This window comes from Hemiscyllium ocellatum, chromosome 2 (genome assembly GCF_020745735.1).
Source record: "Hemiscyllium ocellatum isolate sHemOce1 chromosome 2, sHemOce1.pat.X.cur, whole genome shotgun sequence".
Lineage (NCBI taxonomy): Eukaryota > Metazoa > Chordata > Chondrichthyes > Orectolobiformes > Hemiscylliidae > Hemiscyllium > Hemiscyllium ocellatum.
In genome coordinates, this window is record NC_083402.1 from 132,552,035 (window position 1) to 132,577,902 (window position 25,868).

At 39.9% G+C, this 25,868-nt stretch overlaps 1 protein-coding gene across 1 annotated transcript in view; it reads right to left on the minus strand.

Moving 5' to 3' along the window:
* Window positions 1-4,462: 4,462 nt before the first annotated feature.
* The window catches only part of LOC132829009 (ephrin type-A receptor 5-like), a 331,532-nt gene continuing 310,126 nt past the window's right edge, over window positions 4,463-25,868 (minus strand). The window contains exons 15-18 of the mRNA XM_060846273.1: window positions 25,411-25,560; window positions 23,606-23,799; window positions 8,674-8,829; window positions 4,463-4,568 (exon numbers count right to left, since the gene is read on the minus strand). Of these exons, the coding sequence (XP_060702256.1) occupies window positions 4,463-4,568; window positions 8,674-8,829; window positions 23,606-23,799; window positions 25,411-25,560 (606 nt within the window). The remainder of the gene's footprint in view (window positions 4,569-8,673; window positions 8,830-23,605; window positions 23,800-25,410; window positions 25,561-25,868) is intronic.

Genomic DNA, 25,868 nt, shown 5'->3' on the forward strand with positions numbered 1-25,868 from the left:
GAGTGACCAAATCTGTTACTTCCTCAAAATACTCAATTAGGTACTCAGTCAATCTGTTCTTGATTATAGTTTACACTAACTTCCCCAGGAGATACATTGCTCCAGCAGGCCTGTATTTTCCTGGCCTCAGTTTCTTGCCATTTTTTGAATTCTGAAGTTGCATTAACATTTTCTGATCCTAAGGGGCAATTGTTGAATCAAGAACACTTTGGAAGACTGAGAGTTGGCAATTTCCTCAGTTACTTACTTTACAGTCCAGTGGAATCTCTTATTTGCTTTGAGGTAATATCTCTGGCCAGCATTTATCATAAGTCTCTAACTGCCCATGAGAAGGTGGTGGTGAACAACCACCTTTCACCGCTGCAGTCCTTGGTATCTACACATTTTGGGGAGTTCCAGGATTTTGAACTATGATTATGAACAAAAAATGGTAAAGTACAAAGTCCAGGAGTGAAACTTGCAGGGGAGTTTGCAGTTGGTGGTATTCCCATTAAACTCCTACCCTTGATCTGACAGGTGATAGAGGTTGTGCGTTTAAAGGTGATGTCTAAAAAGCCTTGGATATTTGCTGCAGTGCATCTGTACATTGATGATAGAGGGACTTGAAGTAGGAGGTGGTGGGTGGGTACCAATCAATCAAGCTGATTTTTTTCTGAATGACGTTGAGCCTCTTGAGTGTTGTTGGAGCTGCACTCATCCAGGCAAGTGAAGAGTATTCCATCAGACTCCTGATTAGTACTATGTAGTGAATTTCTAGCCCCCATCCTGCTCTTGTAGCCATAGTTTTTATATCTGCTCAGTGGTAACCCCAAATGTTGATAGTGAAGGGCAATGTCATTGAAAATCAAGGACGATGGGCAGACTCTCTTTTGTCAGAGGTGGTCATATCCTGGTATTTGTGTGGTACAGATGCTGTTTGCCACTTGTCAACCTAAGCCTGGATATTGTCCAAGTCTTTTTACAGGTGGATGTGGGTTGCTTTAGTAACTTCAGAATGATAAATATTATTGAACTTTGCAGTTTCATTCATGATTGCACACTGAAGCAGCTAAAGATGATGGGGACTGGAACTCTATCCAGAATACCCTTCCAATGATGTTCTGGGAATTATATGATTGATCTCCAATAACCACAAACGTTTCCTTTGTAGTTTTGTTAAGGCTCCAGATTGCCAGACTTGGTTGAATTCTGCCTTCAGTTAAAGTGCACCCATGCTCAGTTTGCTTTTGGAGTTCAGTTCTTCTGTCCATGTTTGGACTGAGACTATAAAGAAGCCAGAAACCCAAACTGGGTGTCAGTGAGCAGGTTATTGTGGAGCAAGTGTTGTTTGATAGCACTTTTTTTTTTGATGACCCGCTTCCATCACCTTGCTGATTTGATTTGTCCTGCTTTTTGTGCACAGGATTTTCCACATTGTCAGGTAGGTGCCAATATTATATCAATACTGAAGCAGCTTGGCTAGGGGTACAGCTTGAGCACCAGTCTGCAGTCCTATAACCAGAATGTTCTCAGGGTCCTTACTTTGCAGTATGTAGAAACTTCAGCCATTTCTTGATGGTTTATTGCAAATGACAAATTGGCTTATGATTGGAGCAAACTCCACAATGCTGGAGAAACTCAGTAGGTCTGGCAGCATGAGTGGACAGAGAAACAGATTTGGGATTTCAAGATTTGTATGACTTCTTCAGAACTCTAAGTTGTCCACCATCCTTCATGCTGGATGTGGCAGCACTTCTGAGCTTAGATCTGATTTGTTGGTTCTGGGGTCAATTAATTTTATCTATTGCCTGCTGGTTTACACATTTAGCCACATAAGTAGTCCTATGCTTCAGCTTCAGCTGTTTGACATTTTTTTAAGATATGTTTGCTCCAGGCATGTCCTCCTGCACTCTTCATTGTATCAAAGTTAGTTCGCCAGCTTGGTAGAAATGGTGGAAAGGGGAAATACATCAGTAAATAGAGTTATTGATTGTGTTTGAACAAAGGTTTGCTGCTGCTACTGGTCCTCAGCATCTCATGGATATCCAGCTTTGAGTAATTTGTTGTATTCAAAATCCATTCCATTCGACACAGTGGTAGTGTCACATGGTAAGTGATAATTACCTGGAGATGATTGACCTTGTGTAATGAAACTTCATGGGATCCATATTCAATGTTGAAGATCGAGCAACACCCACCTGACTAGATACCATTATGCTCCACTCCTAATGCACCTGTCCTGTCATTGGGCATATCTAGGGATGCTCACGGTGTGCCTGGGACATGATCTGTAAGGTATCACTCAGTTTTTATGACTATCAGAATATTGTTTGACTGCTCTACGGGATAGCTTTCCCAATTTTAAAGTAAGCCCTCTGATATTAGTGAGGAAGATTTTACAAATTCAGGCCTGGGTTTCTGCTCTCTAGATAATGCTGGGTGGTCCAGCTACTTCCATCCCTTTATTTAGACTTTGCAGCAATTTGAGACCAATTTCTATACCATTTAAGAGTCAGCCCCATTGTGGATTGAAGCCAGAGCAGGTAAGGAGGGCTAATTTGCTTCTGTAATAGGCATTAGTGAATCAGGTGGGTTTTTCCAACAACAATTTCAGCAATAAAGCCAGCTTTTTAATACCAGATTCATTACCTGAATTCAAATATCATGATTTGTAATGATGGGATTTCTGCTAACATTCACATTGCATTAGACTGGGCCTCAGGCTTCCTAGTGCCGTGATATTTTCACATCATTGCTGCTTCCATTACTCCTTAGTACCATTACATTTCTCATACTGTTTTCTTGCTTATGTGATATACCAATAAGGCATTAGCTTTATGGAAACATCTTCTCACCTAGATTATCTAAATAAAATGAATGATGACATCATTGTATTTGTGTAGTAGATACAGACCAATCTTGCGCCCCCACCCCACTCCGGCCTATCACCCTCACCTTGACCTCCTTCCACCTATCGTATCTCCATTGCCCCTCCCCCAAGTCCGTCCTCCCTACCTTTTATCTTAGCCTGCCTGCCACCCTCTCCTCATTCCTGATGAAGGGCTTATGCCCGAAACGTTGCATTTCCTGTTCCTTGGATGCTGCCTGACCTGCTGTGCTTTTCCAGCAACACATTTTCAGCACAGAAGATTAGGTCCCATCTATTTCAGTGTAATTGTTCTTTTAACAAAGTAATAATTGTGAATTACTGTCAAATTAACTATCACTAGTGTGAACATTCTTTATTTAATGTTTTAATTGTTATTGGAGATTTAAAAGAAAATTATTTTGACCTTGTCTCTACTTTAATATTTAATTCCTTTTTTTACTTTACTTTCTATATTTCATTTGACATTGGATTCACTCACTCTAACTTATACATATTTCTCAGTTCTTGTACGGTTAGTTTAACAATTTTTCAAGCTGATTGATTAAGAGCAGTTGCTCAGTCTGTTTACCTGGGTCCCGAATGCACTCTTTCCCTCAATGTAATCTTATCAGCTTGCAAAGGCAAATCTAACTTGTGGTGCTGTTAGATTAATTCCCACTGAAAACTGGTCCATAATCTTGCAATAAAACAATCCCTCACCTGTGCAAGTTAAGAAGTACTATAGTAAAACATCTCTCAATATCGCACACTAACAATACAAAAAGCAGGGTCTTTGAATCAAAGGTTTTAGAAAGTGTCACTCACTTTAGTCAAATTAAAGAGTTAGTTTTGTTACATAGAGAAAATTCTGTACCCTGCAGTAGCAAACTGTACAGTATATACACATGAATATTCAAATATAATCAGAGCAAAGTAAATATGTATGTTTTCAAATAACGTGTTTCATTATGCGCTAACATTTTAATCAATAAATACATACTGATCAAGACTGAGTCAAGCAAAGACTTTATACACTACGTTCTATAACTTATTAAATACAGCATATTATAACTGCACTTATAATTTACAAAACACCTTACTACTAAGTAGTAAACTTAATATTGCTGTTCAATACACAACTGTCATTCATTAAGACATGATACAGGAAACTTACACAAAGTATTATGAATCTACTGGCATTTCTCGATTGAACTGAAACTGTCGAGAAAGTCAGATGTTCCCAAGAGGGAATTAGAGTCTTCTATTGCAGGATAAAGAAAGGTGCCAATACCACCTTACAGAGAAGGAATATGCGTGCCAAGGTATTCAGTGTTGCTTGATGTGAAAGTAAATGGATGAACTGTACCCCTTATTGGACTTGTCTCCATTCTCTGTGTTCCAGTGATGATGATGATTCCAAGGGTTAAGGATTTAGCGAATTCAAATACTGGAACAGTAAGGTTAGCATTAATTGCATTCTGTTGTTCCAGCTATTCATTTTACCCCCCTGCCCCCTCCCCAACCTTTGCACTGAGGAATAAATACAAGTCCCAAATCAGGAAAAAAATAAAAGTGCTGAATGGCTAGTGACAGTTCAAGCGATTTGGAATGGAGTCACACAGACATCATGCCATTCATAAACTGGACTCGTAGCTCCTGAATACTGTTCATGATCTTCTTTTGGTGGCCAGCAAGACCCACACCAATTCTCTTCAAATCTCTGTGGGAATACAATGCAGCAATTTTTCAAATAAAGAGTACCAAGGCTTTCCTGTCACCACCTAAAATGCATATTGTAAAGAAAATGATGGAAATCTACATAAATGGATTATGCATAGCAATGTTTGATGCCCAAGAGCAAAGCATCAAGCCCACTATCTCCTTTTATAAATAGTTGATGACAGCTGGTCTGCTTCCTCTTCATAAGTTGTAAGCTTTATTGGTGAGTTGTTAGGGAGTTCAACAAAAGTCAGTGGTCTTCCTCTTTTTGTTTGAAGTAGCTTAAAACCACTCTCCTGTCCAGTGATAACTGTGCACCCTGGTCCAATTCAACTGCTGGGAGTTCTCAATGTGAAGCAATGTCGGTGGCTGGTGGGATGGAGTGTATTAGTAGGCAACAAAGGTTAAGTGGGATGGGAGAATGCTCGATTGGTTCCCCCAACCGATCCTGCCAGTAGTTGTGCGGCACTGGGGAACTCAGAGTCAGGGTTGGAAGACAACAGCAGCAGGACTCGTTGTTATACTGTCGTTACAATTTGTTGACGTGAGTTAGAAGAACAGAGGAAAATTGTCAAATTATTTTACAACTGTAGATTTGAAACTGAACTAATCTTGGAGACAATGATCATAATTCATGCAAACAGGTTAATGCAGTGGAAAATGTAACCTTTTTGGTTAAATTGACTCCAAATGATAAAACAGTGGACACAGATGCATCAGTACAAGCAGACATAATGATGCACGAGTTACAGCCGAGTGAATTGTCTTCCCACGTTCCCTATATAGAGTCATAGAGATGTACAGCATGGAAACAGATCCTTCAGTCCAACCTGTCCAGGCCGACCAGATATCCCAACCCAATCTAGTCCCACCTGCCAGCACCCGGCCCATATTCCTCCAAACCTTTCCTATTCATATACCCATCCAGATGCCTCTTAAATGTTGCAATTGTACCAGCTTCCACTGCATTCTCTGGCAGCTCATTCCATACATGTGCCACCCTCTGCGTGAAAACTTGCCCCTTCGGTCTCTTTTATGTCTTTCCCCTCTCACCCTAAACCAATGCCCTCTAGTTCTGACATCCCCAACCCCAGGGAAAAGATTTTGTCTATTTATCCTATCCATGCCCCACATGATTTTGTAAACCTCTATACGGTCATCCCTCAGCCTCTGAAGCACTAGGGAAAACAGCCCCAGCCTGTTCAGCCTCTCCCTATAGCTAAAATCCTCCAACCCTGGTAACATCCTTGTAAATCTTTTCTGAACCCTTTCAAATTTCACAACAACTTTCTGATAGGAAGGAGACTAGAATTGCTCGCACTATTCCAACAGTGGCCTAACCAATGTCCTGTACAGCCACAACATGACCTCCCAACTCCTATACTCAAAACTCTGACGAATAAAGGAAAGCATACCAAATGCTGGAATCAAATATCATAGATGTAATAACTGAGCATTTAAAAAGTGATGACAGAATCGTTCAAAATCAGCATAGATTCACTAAAAGGAAATCATACTTGACGAATTGTTTGGAACGTTTTGGGATGTGACCAGTAGAGAAGGCAAGGGTGAGTCAGTAGATGTTATGTATCTAGACTTTCAAAAGATTTTTGACAGGGTTCCACACAAGAAATTAGTAAGGAAAATTAAAGCTCTTGTTATTGGAATTAATTTATTGACGTGGATAGAGAATTGGTTGGCATACAGGAAAAATGAGCGGGTCTTCTTCAAAGTGGCAGGCAGTGATGTGTGGGGTGCCACCAGGGTTCTGTGCTAGGACCCCAGCTGTTCACAGTAAACATACACAATTTGGATGAAGGAATTGAATGCAAAATCTCCAAATTGCAAATAACACTAAGTTGGGTGGCAGTGCATGTTGTGAGGAGGATACTAAGAGGCTGCAGGGTGACTTGGTCATCTAGCTGAATTGGCAGATACTTGATAAATGCAATTTAATGTGGATAAATGTGAGGCTAGCCACTTTGGTTGCAAAAACAGGAAAGCAGATTATTAAGTGAATGGTGGCAGTTTAGGAAACATTCAGGTGCAACAAGACCTGGGTGTCACGGTGGAATGCTGAAAATGTGTTGCTGGTAAAGCAGAGCAGGTCAGGCAGCATCCAAGGAATAGGAAATTCGACGTTTCGGGCATAAGCCCTTCATCAGGAATGAGGAGAGTGTGCCAAGCAGGCTAAGATAAAAGGTAGGGAGGAGGGACTTGGGAGAGGGGCGATGGAGATGTGATAGGTGGAAGGAGGTCAAGGTGAGGGTGATAGGCCGGAGTGGGGTGGGGGCGGAGAGGTTAGGAAGAAGATTGCAGGTTAGGAGGGCGGTGCTGAGTTGAGGGAACCGACTGAGACAAGGTGGGGGGAGGGGAAATTAGGAAACTAGAGAAATCTGAGTTCATGGTGGAATAGTTGCTGAGAGTTGGCATGCAGGTGCAGCAGGCAGTGAAGAAAGCTAATGCCATGCTGGTCTTCATAGTGCGAGGATTTTAGTACAGCAGTAAGGATGTGTTTTTTACAGTTATATAGAGTCATTTTATGAAAGGACAAGAAAACAGAGAAAAACACATAAAAAGTGGGCAAATCTGAACATAAGTATTCATTCCGCATTTTACAACTGTGGTGGGAAATCAATAATCCAGAAACAAGAATCAAAACAACTTAATTCTTTCAATAATAACTACTAAAGTTTCTTTTATAGCTATAGTTATTCACAGTTACAGAATCCATGCTCAACAAATTCTGTAAACTGAATAGTAAGGCAAAGGCTGTAAATGGCAGTATAAAGGGATAATAATGTGAAAAATGCAAAACATCAGATCCTGGAATTCTGAAATAAAAAAAGGAAAATGCTGGATATACTCAGGTCAGCAGCATTTGTGAAGAGGGAAACACAGTTAATGTTTCAAGTCAGTGCTGTTCTTCCTGAAACTGAAAAAAAGATAGAAATGTAATAGGTGTTATGGAAGTGGAAATGGAGAGCATGTGAAAGAACAAAAACCATGTATAATATATTAGATGGCAAGAGATATTATATGACAAGTGATTTTGTGGTACAAAAGTCAAAGGATGTGGTAATGGATATAGTAAAGAAACTAAAACGTTATGTCCAGATGAGATGTGACTAACCACATTGCAATGAAACTTGAAGCAATAGGAAAACATGCAATCAGGTGATTGGTATCCAGCCATTCACATGACCTCTAAACATAACTCTTTCCTCAATTCTGATGAAGGACCTGATTGTGACCTGAAACATTAACTTTGTTTCTTCCCATGCATAAACTGCAATGAGACTGTTGATACATAGATCGTCATTGCTTTGAGCCTGAAGTACAGCAGGAATACTCACTCACCAGCTTATCCTTGCACAAATTGTACAAATTAGCTCCTCCCTCTTCAAATGAAGCATGAGCTACAAGGCACTGTGCAGCACTGTGAACAGTTAATTTCAGAGTGGACATGAAGTGATTCAATCCATATGTGGGCCATGATAGAAAATAAGCAAGTATTTCTTGATTGCAGAATCAGTCCAGGAAATGTCAGTTCTGAGGTGTATATAGTCAAGCACAGAGCTTCACTGTATTGAAGTATTCATACTTAACACACAAGGTAATGAGGAACTATGAAATTTATGTGGTAACAATATCACACTGTAAGGGTGTTTCCAAAAACTTGCAGAACTTATTTTCTGAGGACAGGAGTGAAAATATTTGGTCATCGGTGTAGATTTACTCATGAGTATTATTTGAAGTGTAGTTCATGTAAAAACAAGATAGTGAAACTGATTTTCTTTTATGGAATTGATAAAATAAGGATAGTTGGAGCTGCTTAACTAGTAAGCATCTTGCCAAGTCAATGGCAATGTCAAAATCAGTGCAGATAAGCATGTGGAATATTGTTATGGTGAGTTCATTGGACAAGACACAGAGCATGGATCAGGTGGGAACAGGAAGAAATAATAACTCCTCATTCGATTCACTTTCCCAGTTAAGGAGTCTGACAGTCCAATCGAAAAACATAACTTGTTTATACCCACTCTCCAATGGTTTATGCTAATTCAAGCAGTACAAACAGCAAAAATGAAAGGAAAATTACTCACTCTAAGGTTAATTTTGTCACAATATCCAAAGAGGTGTATCCACTCTCATTGAAATTTTCTGTGTACCGTCCCATCTTAAGGGACTCGAGCCATTCTCCCACAGATTGATACACACTGAAACCCCCTGTATTGTGCTCCACCAGCAAGTTAGATACTCTAGAACAAACAGGAAATGCACATAAACACTCCTACAATGTTAAAATATTTAACAAAACTTCTTCCATTTGATTGCAAACATGCAATTTTCTTTGAAATTCATCATTTCCTAAGTATAGTTGACTACTGAGATTAAAAAGGCTTACAAACACTTTTTTCATAACAAGACATTGAACTATTCAATAATTAGAGATTAGCCAACACTGGTTCAGATTTTGCAGCCAGCAGCGATGGATAATATTTGCCATATTTCAGGCTGATAGCCCACAAAAAGTCAGCGGGTAGCTATCAAATATTTACATATAGTAATCGGGCGTCCAGTAGTGTGTGCTGCCCTCTACAGGTGAGGTGTGTGAATAGGCAAACAACTCATCTCTTCAATTATGGTGAGTTGCCTGCCTATACACTGGAACAGGTCCTCCATTAGACATATAGATGGTAAAATTGGAGAGGGCTAGAAAAGAGGATGAGGAATTGTGAAGAGCCAGGAGCTTACAGGTTATCATGTTGATGGAGCTAGTGCTAAGTTCTGAATGATGCTCAAAATTATGAGAGGCTAACACTAGTTAAATCTTGACTTGATGCCAACCTGGACCTCTTAAAGGCAGGTGCACTGTGATGGAGTTGATGGGGACAAAGTCTTTATAGGCTTGAGGTTTGGAACACTCCACAATGACACAACACAGCAAAGAGTAAGCTCCAGGATTTCCCAATGTTGCTCTGCACATTTTAGAAAGGTGTGATCTAATATAAGTTGTCAATCCCTGAGGACCTTTATGCAGTCCCACAAAAAAGACCATTACCTCACAAGAGTGGTCAAGGCCATATTTTCTAACGTATATATCCCACTGACTGCATTCCTAGTCACACAACTTGCTCAGTATACCACACTCTAATCACTCACTTGTCAATTATACCTATCAATCACAATTCATACCTCACATTCATCATTTCATCTCCCTGCACTATACTTATCACTTCTGCAAAACCCACCCACATTTCACAACTTGCACAGGCTGATAGCTATTTGGACATAATGACCACAGTTCCCTGATGAAGGGCTTATGCCCGAAACATCGAATTTCCTGTTCCTTAGATGCTGCCTGACCTGCTGCGCTTTTCCAGCAACACATTTTCAGCTATTTGGACATAATGACCACATCATCCAAGCACACTCACTGAACAGTTTCCTCTTGCACATAAGGCAGCAAATAAGTGGAGATAGCCAGACCACATCAATGGGATACAAGCATACCAGCATGTTCTTGTCCCATAGAAGGGAGGGTGTTCACCATTATTAAATTGGGCATTACCAAACCCATAGCTAGACACAAGCCTAAAACCATGGCTGGTGTGGGTGTCCCCATTAACAAACCTTCTCACAATCTGCTTTCTCTCAGAATCCCACAGTCTCTTTTGATTTACAAGTTTCAGATGGTACGATCATGCACATCCTTCTTTCTCCTCCTTCACCCACCGTAACCCTAAACTTGCACCGTTCTCTTTCTCGATATTTGAGAGCTGCTACCCAGCCAGACCCTGGGTAGGGGGAATGGTCGATAAAGAAGAAACCCGTGTTATTCAATCTCAATTGCAGTCACCAGCTCAGGAAGTGACTGTTGTGATTTAGAGACTAATATAGAAGCAGCATCAGTATGTGGTGACATAGTGAGAACTGGTTCACCGTAGCCATGGCAGAGAGGCTAGGCTGTACAGTGTGTTCCGCTGCAGAGGACTTTGAATGAGCTCTTTGGGGTGGTCTACAGAAGAAAGTTGATGGATATGTCTATACACATGGTGCAGGGCAGACCTGCCGAAATGCTTGCAGTCAGTCAGTCAGTCAATGTCTAGAAGTCAAGGAGATTAGCCCCAACTTTACACAGGTCTTCATGTGGGACTTGTAGCTTGTCGCTTCCAGCACAGAATTGGTGAGCAGTTCCAATGATATGCTTGTGGGACCTAACACTGATGCAGTATGTGATGGCTGATGTCTCAGCTTCCATTGTGGTATGCGCGAGCAGAAGTTTGAGTTCTACAATGGCAGTTCAAACTTCTTAACACTGTTCAAAGGAATTGCTGCATCCCACAGCAATCTGGCATCCAAAAGTCTACCTGTAGAAGATGCATCTGTGAGTGACCGTATTGGTCAACCCATCACACAGCCCCTTGTGGAGACTTGATATTCATATTAAGGGTAGCCTATTGTGTGGGTCTGCCAGCATGCTAAAAGGACAGATTCAGAACAAATCCAATAGTTTTAATCTAGGCATCATAGGACACTGTGGGTCATCAGCATTATGTAATCTCGTGACCAGATAATATTCCCCATTCCATCATTAACTTCAAGTGAGTGGATAAATGAGGAGAATATTCCAGGAACAGAATTAATTACATATGTTTTAAAAAATGGAGTGCCAACCTGGAGAAGTTAGGAATCGTGCTAAACAAGCAGAAAGCTTAAAGAGAGCTAAATGAACCCAGAATCAGTGGACCGGATCAAAGCTTTGCAGTCTTGTTACATTCAATAATGTACAGTATTGGATGATATCCACAACCACAATGATAGTGGAGCTGAACATATGAGTGCAAAAGGCAAGGCTAATTACAAAATGTTTGCAGTCACCTTTAGTCAAAATTGCTGAATGGATGATTCACATCAATATCCATCTAAGTTCACCACCATGCTCCAGGAATGGTAGATCTCTAGGGAGTACTGAGCAACAAGTGACCTTGATGTATTGGTCCATAGATCCCTGAAGGTGTTAGTACAGGTAGACAAGTTGACAATTTCCTCCTAAGTACTAACTATTGTCTGAGTGAACTAAATTCTGCTGGAATGAATGCTGTTCAAGTAAGCACAAGTCCCGTTTATAGAAACCCAATTAATAAGAAAGCAATAAATTAAAACTTAATCTCTCCAGGTTTGCACAGACTATGTCTTCTCCACTTTATCTCCAATCTTCTTCCTGCTGGTCTCACGTTACAAATACTTGTCTTCCAATGATTCTCCTGTGAGGATTTTGAGCTGGAACTACTCTGGTATCTTTGGGTCTTTTAGAGAGTTTAATAATTTTGTTTAAAAGCCAGGTTTGTCTCCCAGATGGTGGACTTGCTTTTGCTGCAGCTGACATTTGGCCCTTCCTTGAGATGGCAGTCGGCTCTCTCTTAATTTTCAAAAAAATTTCTTAAATACCACCGATGATGCAACAGATTCTCATAATATGATAGGTTTCAGGTTGTCAACACCATCTGTTTTGAATTCAATTGGTTTTGAATTTATGAGTTTTGGTTTAAATTAATAGACCAAATTCAAACTTGTCATCAAAACAAGCCTAAGTTATCCATTAACAAAGCCAATTGTTACATGTTTCCATTTTAGAACTGTTTATACTATTCCCCATCTGCTTGCCGACCCTTTCTCTCTTTTAACTCTAAGCTTTAAAAGCACCTTAACTTTTAAAAGGACCACATGCTGCTTTTCAATTCACGATTATGCTATACAACTTCATAACAAGCAGTCACATAAATATCATGGCTGAAACACCAGACCATAGAATTATAGAATCCCTCCAATCTGGAAGCAGGCCATTTGGCCCACTGAGTCAATATCAGTCCCTCTGAAGAACGTCCTACCCAAACTGATCCCATAACCTACAACCTTGCATTCCCCATGGCTAATTCACTTAGCCTGCACATCCCTGGACATTACTGACAATTTAGCATGGCCAATTCACCCAACCTGCGCAGCTTTGTACTGTGGAAGGAAACTAGAGCACCCGAAGGAAACCCACACAGACATGGAGAGAATGTACAAATTCCATACAGTCAACCAAGAGAGGAATCAAACCCAGGTCCATGGCTCTGGAAGGCAGCAGTATTAACAACTAAGCCATCATGCCACCCCATAGATTAAGATCTACATATTCTTTGGCAAATAATTCATTCTTAATTTCTGAAGGCATTTCTGCCATCCACGTTAGGACTGTGATGAAATACTCTCCACTTTCTTCAAAGAGTACAGCTTGGACAAAACAAACTGCTAGACTGACAGTCCATCCAGCACCTTAAACAATTGCTCATTCCACTTATAGTGCACTATCTCCCATCTGTAAGATGCAATGTAAAAGCTTTCCAAGACATTTACAATAGTACCTCCAAAATCTAGAACCTCCACCATTGAGAAGAACAAGGATAGTTGATAATAATGAAATATTGATCTTTGAGTTGGCGTTAAAGCTCACTGGTACACTGCAGCATGTCTGTGACAGGAAGGTTGGTGAAAGAACATAGTGGTATGTTGGAGTAACAGGTAACTGGATGCTTGAGGTCATTTTTATTGATGGACTATAGGTGTTGTGCAAGGTGCATGGAAACACAACTTCCTAAAATGTCCCATGCTAGTCACACACTATCCTGACTTGGAGCTAAATCATTTTCCTTCACTGTCAAAGTACTGCGGATGTACTCTCACAACAGTCTTACAGCCTTTTTTTCAAAGGTGGCTCACTAACAACTTTTAAAGGCAGTTAGGATGGACAATAAATGCTGTCCTTGCCAGCAAAACCTACTTCTTCTGACAAAATTAAACAAAAATGTGTGGGTATTATGGGTTGCTGTTTAGCTGACTCTATAATAATCATGTTGACCCCGTCAACATTATTATTACAGCAAAGTTCAGGCCAATATTCCTACTTTGAACAGAAATTGATGGCAAAATTCAACAGGTCTGGCAGCATCAGGAAAGAATCTAGACCATGATATTAGCTATTTAGTGTGGTTTCCTCTACGTTGGGGAGACCACCTTGCACAACACCTATTTTCCATCTGTAAAAATGACCTCGAGCATCCAGTTGCCTGCCACTTCAACACACCATCATGTTTCAACACCAATATTCCTGTCACAAGCCTGCTGTAGTGTTCCTGCTTTAATGCCAGCTCAAAGATCAACAGTTTATTATTATCTGCTTGGGGACCCTGCATCCTTTAGGACTTAACATAGACATCAATAACTTTAGTGATAGAATTTACCTGCCTAATCTAATTTACGAACTGAAACACCTACATATTTTTACAGTATACATCCATTAGATGATGCACCTTTTTGAGACAACATCAATAGATTTTGTATTACCAGTTGGATTCATTTGCCACTGGAAGTAACCACAGTGAGATGAAGACTCAGTCACTTCAGTTAACATTTCTTCTTTATTGACTTATGTATCTGTTGCACTCTATCCTAACAGCAATGAGCAGAACACTTGTACCCACTGCACTAATTTGACACTGTGGTGTTGACACTGTGTATTAAGAAATAAATAATTTGTAATAACACTGTGAATTATGCTGCCCCAATGTGAGCAGAAAAAGAAGAATAGCTACAGGGCACACTATAATAATCTTAGACACAAAGAAAGCTGCCCACATACATCGTTACCTGTTTCATCTGTGTATGTCATATTTTAAGTGTGGAAGCAAACATTATGTGTTAACCCACGCGACTGTTGAATTTCTAGAATATAATTCTGTTCCTGAGAGAAGATTCCTTTCCCAGCAATCTAGGCAAAGCAGACACAAGATCTGACCAAATGTCTAAATACCCAACTCAGTGACCTAACTAGCAGATCAACTTCTCAATGGTCAAGGTGAAATGAGAAACGCAATCGTTGAAATGGAAGCAAAATCTTTTTATTTAATTGTAATAGTCGTTAACATACAGTTTTTAAAATGCTGTTTTATTTTTAAAAATTAGGAATCCAAATGAAGAGCTCAGAATTTACATCAAACACTGACAAGGTTAAAGAGTTGGGGTTCAAGACAAACTGTCAATACTATCTACACAGGGACTTTGCTTTATTAAAAAGACTTCCAAGTTGTGTTTCTCAATTTGTGCCACAGCAAAGTCCTCTCTACTTTACAGCAACACAGGAATACATAGAAGTGAAGTCAATTTGACATCAGATTAGAAACGTTTTGGTCTCTGTCTCACATTAGTCACAGCATAAATGCAATAGGCCTTAAGATTTAAAATTATAATTTAATGAATCTTCTGAGAACTGTACGAGCCTCCTCTCAGTTTCTAAACTTACAAGAGCACAAAATTCCTGTCCTTCCTTTTTCCTATCTTTGAAAGACCAATGTTTGAGGTGGATTTAGGCAGTTCCATTCTCTTAGCACAGAAATCTGTTTTCTACTCACGAAAGAATGGTGTCAGTGGACAGTATGATGCAGTGTTCTGCCTCCATATTGCTCTAAAAGCTCATACTTCAAACATAAATGTGGCATAGTTGTCAATTTGATAATGAAGGCATGTCAGGGCGGAAAGTATGATAATGTCCACTATCAGAGCACACAAACAGCAGTCAATTAAAGACACAGAACTGCCAGCACTCTATTCTGCAAGGGGCAGAGGACAATTTCGACTTGCTTCTACTCCCATCAATGTCATGGAAGGAGCACTAGTAGAACAGTTCAGTCGGAAGAAAATACTTTTACAGTGATTAGGCTGTCACAGTTCAATAGCCAAGCTACAAGCAGTAGTAATCAAACTAAAAGTTTTCAGAAATTTTCTCTTTTTGTTTTTCTCTACTGCCCTCTTTCTCGTCGACACCAGAGAGTGTTACGGGGAAATGAAAGAGAATGTCTTGGTTTTCACAAGTGTGCTGAAGTTGCACCCAGCTCTCTCTCACTACCACCTTTCCTGAATCTTCCACTGTTAAACTTTCAGACAGTTTATCCAGTATCTAGTACTGGATGAGCAAAGATTTCCTCGAGTAAAAGTTTTGAGAACACTGTTAGCCTCAGTGTCCACTTAAAATTCCATTCTTTGTAACAGTCCCAAATTAAGCCAATTTGTGTGCACTCTTGGTGTTGTACTTGATTATTAAGTAAGTTTCCAACCACACTTATACAGCTTACGTCATCCTCTATGACAACACCAGAATTTGACCCTTTATTAGCTCATTTGCTGCTGACATGCTCAAATATCTCTTTGTTGTCTCTGAAGTTAACTATTCCAATACACTCTTGCCTGGTCTACTGCATTTTTTACTTTATAAACTTGATGTCATCCAAAAATTACTGCCTTCATCTTAAATCAAAGCAAGTGATGTCAACCTTTCATACGTGAGTTTGCAGATCTACATTGCTTGACTGGGAATCACTTTAAAATTCTCATCTTTGTTTTCAAATCTTCCCATGACCTCAGTCCTCTCTTTCTCCCTTGTCAACATCCATCTTAACTTATTTTATTTTCTCTCCTTAGGGTTTACTGCCTCCCTTTTCTTTCTTAATCTCTCCCTCCATACACATTCATTAACCCATATTCATGGGCCACCTTCTGTGTTTGTCCAATTCTAGAAATGAGACTAGCACTGACATGGTGGCTTAGTGGTTAGCACTGCTGCCGCACAGTGCCAGGGACCTGGGTTCGACCCTCGGGTGACTGTCTGTGTGGAGTTTGCACATTCTCCCCATATCTATATGGATTTCCTCCCACAATCCAAAAATGTGCAAGTTAGATGGATTGGCCATGCTAAATTACACATAGTATCCAGGAGTGTGTAGGCTGGTTGGGTTAGCTGTGGGAAATTCAGGGTTACAGGGACAGGGTAGGACATGGGTCTGGGTTGGTGGGATGCTGTTTGAAGGGTCAGTGTAAACTTGATGGGCAAATTGGCCTACTTTCGTGCTGTAGGCATTGTATGAAATCACAGATAGTTCTGCCTTTAATCACTTTCCTGTCCTGCTTTTCATTAACACCTTCCATTCTTTGTTACCTCCTTCTGTCTCTTTCCCTGGAGAAAACAATAACTTGGTTTGTTTTCAACTGCACTTGAAAATCCCAATGGTCTGGTCTGTGGTGTATCGAAATATCAATCATTGGTGACTTGTGATTAGGGTAGAGTGCTGACTGCGCAAATTCAGGCAGTCTGAAGATTTTCCAAAATTGTTCAAAAGCACTTCCTCTTTGAATTGGAAGATTGATAGTCCTTTAGCTCAAGGACTATTGCCTTGATTATGATCTTTTGTTAATCAGTGTTGCAGTATCCTTTCATCTTTTGGTTGCCCTCCCTAACCAGAACATCCTTCCTCCAGTAAGGACACCAAACTACACAAAATACTCTGGATGTGGTCTCACAAAGGCCCTGTATAATTACAGAAAAACACTGCTACTGCTATGCTCCCTCCTCTCACTATGCAGGCCAACATACCATTTGCCTTCTTCACCACCTGTAGCCACCGTATGCTTACTTTCACAACTGATCTCGTTGTATCTCCCTATTGCCATTACAATAGTTGTCTTCCTGTTTTTGTTCCCAATGTCGATAACTTCACATATGTCACAATGTTCTTAAATCTACCATGCATTTACCCACTCACTCAACTTGTCCAAATCACAATGGAACATCTCTGCATACTCTTCATAGCTCATCCTCCCACCTAGCTTTATGTTATTTGCAAACTACTTCCCTCAACTAAATCATTAATATATAGTTTGACTAAGGGGGTCCAAGCACTGATTCCTGCAGTACGCCGCCTGATCACCACCAGCCACTTGGAAAAAGATCGATTTATTCCAACTGTTTCCTGTGGGCCAACCAATTCTCTATCCACGTCAGTATACTACCTAAATCCCTTACTCTTCAGTTTTACATGCTAACTTTATTTTTTTTGTGTGTAGGACCTTACTGAAAGCCTTTTAAATGTCTACATAAACCACATCCACTGGTAGCCCCTTATCAATAGCTACATTCCGGTAGATTGTTCAAGCATGATTTATCTTTAGCAAATCCATGCTGACGCTATCTGTTCCTGTCACTATTTTCCAATAGCTCTGCTGTTAAACCTTTTATCCTTTTTGTTGACTCTAGCATTTTTCTCCATTACTGATGTTAGGCAAGCCAGGCTAGAATTCCCTGTTTTCTCCCCAGCTAATGTAACTCGGCTATATAAAAAAGGAGCAACTCATCCAGCTCCAAAACCAACCATAGGAACTTTATCACAGTCTGTTGTAAGATGACCATCAATGCATCCACAAATTCTCAGGCCACCTCCTAACATACTCTGGGATGTTAATTGTTTTGACCTGGGGATTTGTCAGATGTTCATTCTGTCAATTTGCTCAACATTATTTCCCTACTAAAACTGATTTCTTTCAGTTTTTCATCTTATTAGAACACATGCTCCCCAACATTTTTTGGTATATCATTAGAATTGTCCTTTGCAAAGGCATAGCCAAAGTCTTTAGCTGGTCGCCATCTCTTGTTCCCATTATAAAAATTCCCTGGTTTCTGATTGTAAGGGATTGACATTTATCTTCACTAATCCTTCTCTTCAGATATCTACTGAAAATATTCAAATCAGTTTTATGTTTCCCACAAGTTTACTCCTATTCTATTTTTCCCTTCTTTATCAATTGCTTTGTCCATCTTTGCTGAAATCTAAATTGTTTCCAATCCTCAGGTCTGTTGTGTTTTTTGTTGAGAGTGTAGTGCTGGAAAAGCACAGCAGGTCAGGCAGTATCCGAGGAGCAGAAGAATCGATGTTTCGGGCATAAGCCCTTCATCAAGGATCCATTCCAGATGAAGGGCGTATGTCTGAAACATCGATTCTCCTGCTCCTAGGATGCTGCCTGACCTGCTGTGCTTTTCTAGCACCCCACTCTAAACTCTGATCTCCAGCATCTGCAGTCCTCACTTTCTCTCTGCTGTATTTTTTGGCCAATTTGTGCGTCTCTTCCTCAGATTTAATCCTATTCCTAAATTCCCTTGTTCACCATGGTCAAGCCACTTAGACTGATATTTAGATTTAAGTTTATTGTCATATGTATATAGATGAACAGTGAAAACTGTTTTCCTCACATCTTACATCTTACATCTGGCATCATCTTGAAATACTGCATATAATGCAAGATTTTACTGTTCTATTTTGTGTCAAACATAAATGAACAATTATTGCAAATCCTCCATGTGCTATTAAAGGTTTGTAATTGTCTGTTTACTCTCATCCCTTTTAAGGAATGTTCTCTGATCCAGCAAGGCACACAATGATCTGCTGGGATGGTAATGAGGTTTAGGTCATTCAGAGAGACCTGAATGTTGCTGCACCAACATACACTATTTACATTGTAGTCGAGAGCTATGGATAATGTTGACAGAAACTTCAACTTTCTATCACTTAAATGACCAAGAATTTCTTTTGTTCTTACTATCTGCCATTAGTATGTATTAAAATAATTTATTGGTTGCTGGTTAGTCTGTTTGGCTGCATTATGAATCCACTTCTCTTACATCAGGTCTTGTAGTGGAACTCCAAGACAGGAAAGCTACCCACTGTACTACAAGACCCCAGTGATCTGTTGTTCCTAATTAATGTGCCATTTATGCATGATTAATCCATTTGGCTTTCTTCATTGCTCACTCATTTCCATTTACAACTGTCCTGTGAGAGTCTAGAATTAAAGTCACATCAATGCATTGTAAAGGCAAAATGCATTAAAAGGCACAAACTTTTGTTGTTATACAGAATTAGGGTATCAGTGATAGCCTCATAGAGATGTACAGCACAGAAACAGGTGCTTCAATTCAACTCATCCATGCCAACCACATATCCTAAATTAATCTAGCCTCATTTGCCATTCATATCTCTCTAAACCCTTCGTATTCATATATCTATCCAGATGCCTTTTAAATGTTGTAATTGTACCAGGCTCCATCACTTCCTCTTGCAACCTATTCTAAACACTCACTAAACCCCCTTATTTTCACCCTACAGTTATTTCAAATGGCCACTGAGACACAACGAGGGCTCTGCTTCTGCTTTGGAATTACTTCAGAACAACTTACACCAGTAGCTACTGTCCTGAGATGGAAGTAAAGGGTACTGCTGTAAGACTGATTTTACAAGTGCTGACAGCTGGTACAGCATCTTATCTGGTAGCTGTAATAACGTCACAGAACACACAGACATACCCTACCGTCAAACCAGTCCATGCTGACCATAATCCCAAACTAAACTAGTCTACGCTGCCTGCACCTGATTCATATCCTTACAAACATTTCCTTTCATGTACTTATCTAAATGTCTTTTAAACATTGTAAATATAGTTGCATCCATTACTTCCTCTGGAAGTTTATTCCACACATGAACCACTCTCTACACAAAAAAAATTTGCCTCTCATCTTTTTTAAATCTTTCTCCTCTCACCTTAGAAAAATGGCCCTTAGTCTTGAAATCCACCACCCCAGAGAAGAGACATTTGCCTTATCGTAAGGAAAAGAATTGTACACGTTCTTTCTGCAAAAATCACAAGGCTCAGTGTGGGCTATCAGGGGAGGTGGGTGTTGGTTAAGTAAGATATGCCTGTACAAACAATTACAAGCATCTGTTTCCCAGTTCTGCAAAAACAAACAAAAAGGACAAATATTAAGGGGACATAAGGTTCAGTGTGAATAAAGGGTAAAAGGAAATATTGCTTTGGAAAGCACGGAAACAGATGGCAGTGAAGAAGGATAAATAACAATAAGACCACAGAGGGAGGTGGTCAAACAGTCTTGTGAGGCCAGAGATAAACATTTTGTCATGGACAAGGCTGGATGAGTTCAGAGATAAACAGCTGGGTTTAGATTGGAACAGATGTAAATGGGGAGGAGCAATAGGAGGAGGGAAGAGAAACGAATTACATAAATATTGTGTACTTGTTGAATTCAGTGTGTGTATGTGCCTGCCTTGTGGACAGTGGACACAACACCCCTCTTACAAGAGCGTAATAAATGATACGACTCATTCAGATCTTGTCTCGGACTGAAATCATTGAAGTGAGTGAGCTTCGTTTCTCACATCTGATCTATACCTCTCACAACTCTCAATCTCCTACACTCCAGTGAAAAAAGTCCCAAACTCTCCCTATAACTCAAACCCTCCATTCCCAGCAACATCCTGGTAAGTCGCTTCTGAACCCTTTCCAGCTTAATAATATCATTCCTAAAACAGGGTGACTAGAACTGCACACAGTACACTCGAAGAGGCTTCACCAATGTCCTGCACAACTCTCAAACTCAAAGCTCTGATCAATGAAGGCAAGCATGCTAAATGCCTTCTTAACCATCTTATCTATACGGGTACAGAAGCCTGAACACATGTACCAGCCAGTTTCATAACAGTTTCTACCCTACTGTTGTTAGAATATTGAATGGACTCATAAACTCTTAACATTCGTCTGTACCTGTGTTTTTGTTTTTGCCACTGTTTACCTATTATTTACTTATCTATGCTATTTAACTATGTGATCTGCCTGTATTGCTCACAAGACAAAGCTTTTCACTGTGTCTCAGTACACATGACAGTAAATTCAATTCAAAAATTCAATTTGATTCTACATGTGATGTAAAGAATTATGTACCTGAACCGTTAGGTCTCTCCATTCTACAACACTACCCAAGGCCCTACTTTTAATTGTGTAAGCCTTGTCTTTGCTTGTTGTACCAAATTCTAATACCTCACATTTATCAAAATTAAATTCCATTTACCACTCTTTGGACTATTGACCCAATTAGAGTCATAGAAATATAGAATCCCACCTGCCGGCCCATATCCCTCCAAACCCTTCCTATTCATATACCCATCCAGATGCCTTTTAAATGTTGTAATTGTACTAACCACTACCGTTTCCTCTGGCAGCTCATTCCATACACGTTCCACCCTCTGCGTGAAAAAGTTGTTCCTTAGGTCTCTTTAATATCTGTCCCGTCTCGCCCTAAACCTATGCCCTCTCTTTCTGGACTCCCCTTTCTCAGGGAAAAGACCTTGTCTATTTACCGTATCCATGTCCCTCATGATTTTATAAACCTCTATAAGGTCACCCTCAGCCTCCAATGTTCCAGGGAACACAGACCTAACCTATTCAACCTCGCCCTATAGCTCAAATCTCCAACCCTGACAACATTCTTATAAATCTTTTCTGAACCTTTTTGAGTTTCACAATAGGAAGGAGACCAAAATTCCAAATATTGCAATATTCCAAAAGTGGCTTAATCAATGTCTTGTACAGCCGCAACATGACCTCCCAACTCCTGTACTCAATACTCTGACCAATAAAGGAAAGCATATCAAAGGTGTTCTTCACTATCCTATCCACCTACAACTCTACTTTCAAGGAGCTATGAACCTGCACTCTCTGTTCAGCAACACTCCCCATGACCTTAGCATTAAGTGTATAAATCCTGCTAAGATTTGCTTTTCCAAAATACAGCATCTTGCATTATCTAAATTAAACTCGATCTGACACTTCTCAGCCCATTGACCCATCTAATCACGATCTGGTTGAAATCTGAGGTAATCTTCTTCGCTGTCCACTGCAACTCTAATTTTGGTGTGATCTGCAAACTTACTAATTATACCTCTTAAGCCCACATCCAAATCATTTATATAAATGATAAAAAGTAGTGGACCCTTACACTGATCCTTGTGGCACTCCACTGGTCACAGGTCTCCAGTTTGAAAAACAACCCTCTTCCACCGCCCTCTGTCTTCTACCTTTGAGCCAATTCTATATCCAAATGGTTAGTTCTCTCTGTATTTCATGAGATCTAACCTTGCTAACCAATCTCCCATGGGGAACCTTGTCAAACGCCTTACTGAAGTTTATATAGATCACACCTACCGCTCTGCCCTTATCAATCCTCTTTGATACGTCTCCAAAAAACTCAATTAAGTTTGTGAGACATGATTTCCCATGCACAAAGCCATGTTGACTATCTCTAATCAGTCCTTGCCTTTCCAAATACATGTACATCCTATCCTTTATGATGGTCTCCAACAACTTGCCCACCACCGATGTCAGGCTCACCGGTTTATATTTCCCTGGCATGTCCTTACCATCTTTCTTAAATAGCAGCACCACGTTAGCCAATTGATCAAATCTCTTTGTAATCTTAGATAACCACCTTCACTGTCCACTAAAACACCAATCTTTGTGTCATCTGCAAACTTACTAACCATGCTTCCTTTGGTCTCATCTAAATTATTTATGCAAATGACAAGCAAAAGCAGCCACAGCACCGATCCCTGTTAAACACTGCTGGTCACACACCTCCAGTCCGAAAACAACTCTCAACCATCCCTGTCTGTCTCCTGTCCTTAAGCCAATTTTGTATCCAATTAGCAAGCTCACTCAGAATCCCATGCGATCTAACTTTACTAATTAGTCTGCCATGCAGAACCTTGTCAAAGGCTTTAGTAAAGTCCAAGTAAATAATGTCAACCATATCAGAAGACTGTTGGCTCCATAGTGAGGATGCAACACTGCACAAATAGCAAACATGGAAAAATTGTGATTCATCTGTTGGTGGTAAGGCTTTTGTTATTTGACACATTAAGGAATTGGCTGAAGTATCACTAGTAGCATCCATATTTGTCAGTGTACTGACAACAACCCAAGCAATTGTTCATATTTTTGTTAAAAAAACGAAACATGATAAAGTTACTCAGAATCATAGAAGGATACAATACTGGAAGCTATTCTGCCTATCATGCCAGAACCACTTCTTTGAAAGAACTAAGCAATAAGTCTCAATCCTCTGCTCTTTCCTTGAGGAAGTATTTAATTTTCAATTATTGTCACCAACTCCTTTTTGCAAGTTACAATTGCATATGCTTCCAATACACTTTCAGGCGTTGCATACAACTCACTGCATAAAAACAAAATCTCCTCACCTCCCCTCTGGCTCTTTTACCAATTACATCTTATATAATTGCCATTTCACAGAAATTAACATACCTCGTGGAGGCATTAACTAATGTCTTCAAGCTGCATGGATTGCGAATCATTTTATCTAAAATGCTAACTATTTCTTCAAATTTGGGCCTGCTGTTGCGATCCTTCTGCCAACAATCAAGCATTAACTGGTAAAGGGCAGCTGGGCAGTCCATGGGAGTTGGCAAGCGATACCCTTCTTCCACAGCCTTTATCACCTATTGCAAACAAACCAAATGTTATTTCAAATGGTAACACATAGCTAATGTCACACACCATTTACTCCACTTTGTTGCAGTTCCGCTCATTTCTCATTAAACCTATATGTGCAAACTTGATTTACAGCTTACAAACTTGGAAAGCACTGTCATAAAGTCATGCAACATGTAAGCAGACCTTTGGTCCAACTCAATCCCAACCACGTTTCCCAAACTAAACTCATCTGCGTTTGGCCCATATCCCTCTAAATCCTTCCTGTCCTTTCATAAAGGGAACATTGTATTATGTTGTCAATACTTAACTTGCTGTGGATGTAATCCTTAACGAGCAGTCTAACATGTTGAATATTTACTGACCTTTACTTATCTGATGTGTCCCTTAAAGCTGAAGGATTCCACTTTGTTTTGTTTTGGCAGAGTATCAGCTTCTGGGCGCCCGTGTCACAATCAGGTTCAGTTTGATTCTTTTACATTACTGGGATATTTTCTTCATGGCAAGACCATTGGCTTTTCACCACAAAAAATTAAAACTGATGAGAAGAGAAAAGGTCCAGCTTGTGTTTCCTTGAAAGTAGATCTCACTTCTATACAACCTATGTATCTGTACTCTCTAGAATTAGAATGCTGGTTCAGGAGGCAAGTACACTGCTTAGGCTTAGGTTCCCCTCTGCAATGTGCCACAAAAATCAAAAAGTCAATCTTTACGGAAAGGTTCAAAGATTTCTATTGCACATAGCACACAAAATGATTCTTCTCTCACACTTAAAGACCAGGAGTGTACTGTCTCTTTTTCTTGCCTTCTTTCCTGATTCAGCAAATCTCACTCACACCGTGGCTAAAGATGTAGCAATTGGGCTCAGCAGTCAGGCACAGGAACTCAAGAATTGAAAGAGAAAAGGCAATTCTCTTCCTCAATTCAATACAAACATGATTGATATTATGAGAGCAGTTTCACTTTCCTTCCTGTTCCCCCATAATGTTCTTTGTAAATCAGAAAGTGCCTAATTTGCCTTGAGTATATTCAAAGACCCAGACACCTCTGCTCCTGCAAGACCACAGAATTCCAAACATCAATAATTCTCTGAGAGAAGAAAATCTTTTTTTGTCTCTATCTTGTCTTTTGTTCTGTACCTGTGCCACCTCATTCTGAATTTTTCGAAGAGACTAAGCATCCTCACATATCGTACAAGTGTATGCACTTTGGCCAAGAGGAGAATTGGCTTGCAAATGATATCCCTATGGTGGCTGTCTTTTGCTAGATATCTTCATACACACTTGTCTTTAAAATTACCTTGCTGTAAAGTACTGACTTGTACGTTTACATAATTCGCTATTTGTGCTTTGCCTAAGATGTCAATGCAGCGTGCTGCATTTTGGCTCTACTTCCGTTACTTTCTCATACAATGCTCCTTATTTATTGGTGAGGCTGGAGTTTGAGAACCAAAATCTAATTTGATAAAAATATATTATAAAAAGTGTGCTGGTGTCTTTGTTAAAATAATGGAGAAAGGGACTTTATTGAGTATTCATCTACCACTGCCTACAGTGATTTCCAGGGTAAATGCTTTCTTCCATGACTGTCTACACATTCTGATGCTCAGAAGTACTCACATCTTGATTAGTCATTTCCCAGTAAGGTCTCTCTCCGTAAGACATCACCTCCCACATGACAATTCCATAACTCCAAACATCACTGGCTGAAGTGAACTTGCGGTAAGCTATTGCCTCTGGAGCTGTCCATCTGATTGGAATCTTCCCTCCCTGTCCAACAAACGGGGGAAAAAAATGTCAATGTCTAAGGATGCAAGACACCTTGGAAGAGACATCGAAATAAGATGTAGAAACAACTAAGTAGACTTGACAGAAGGCAGCCAATCTCTAGAGAACAAAGCCCCGAAGCAATGGTTGACTGACTGCTAATTGGTTGTCTTGATTTCTCAAACTGGTTTTGTCTGAACAATTGACAGAATGTTTCACCTATTTCTTCACTGTAGAAATCCTTTGATCAGCAACAAGCATAGATAAATAATCCATCAACATTTTCTTACATCCTGTGCATTCTATATGAG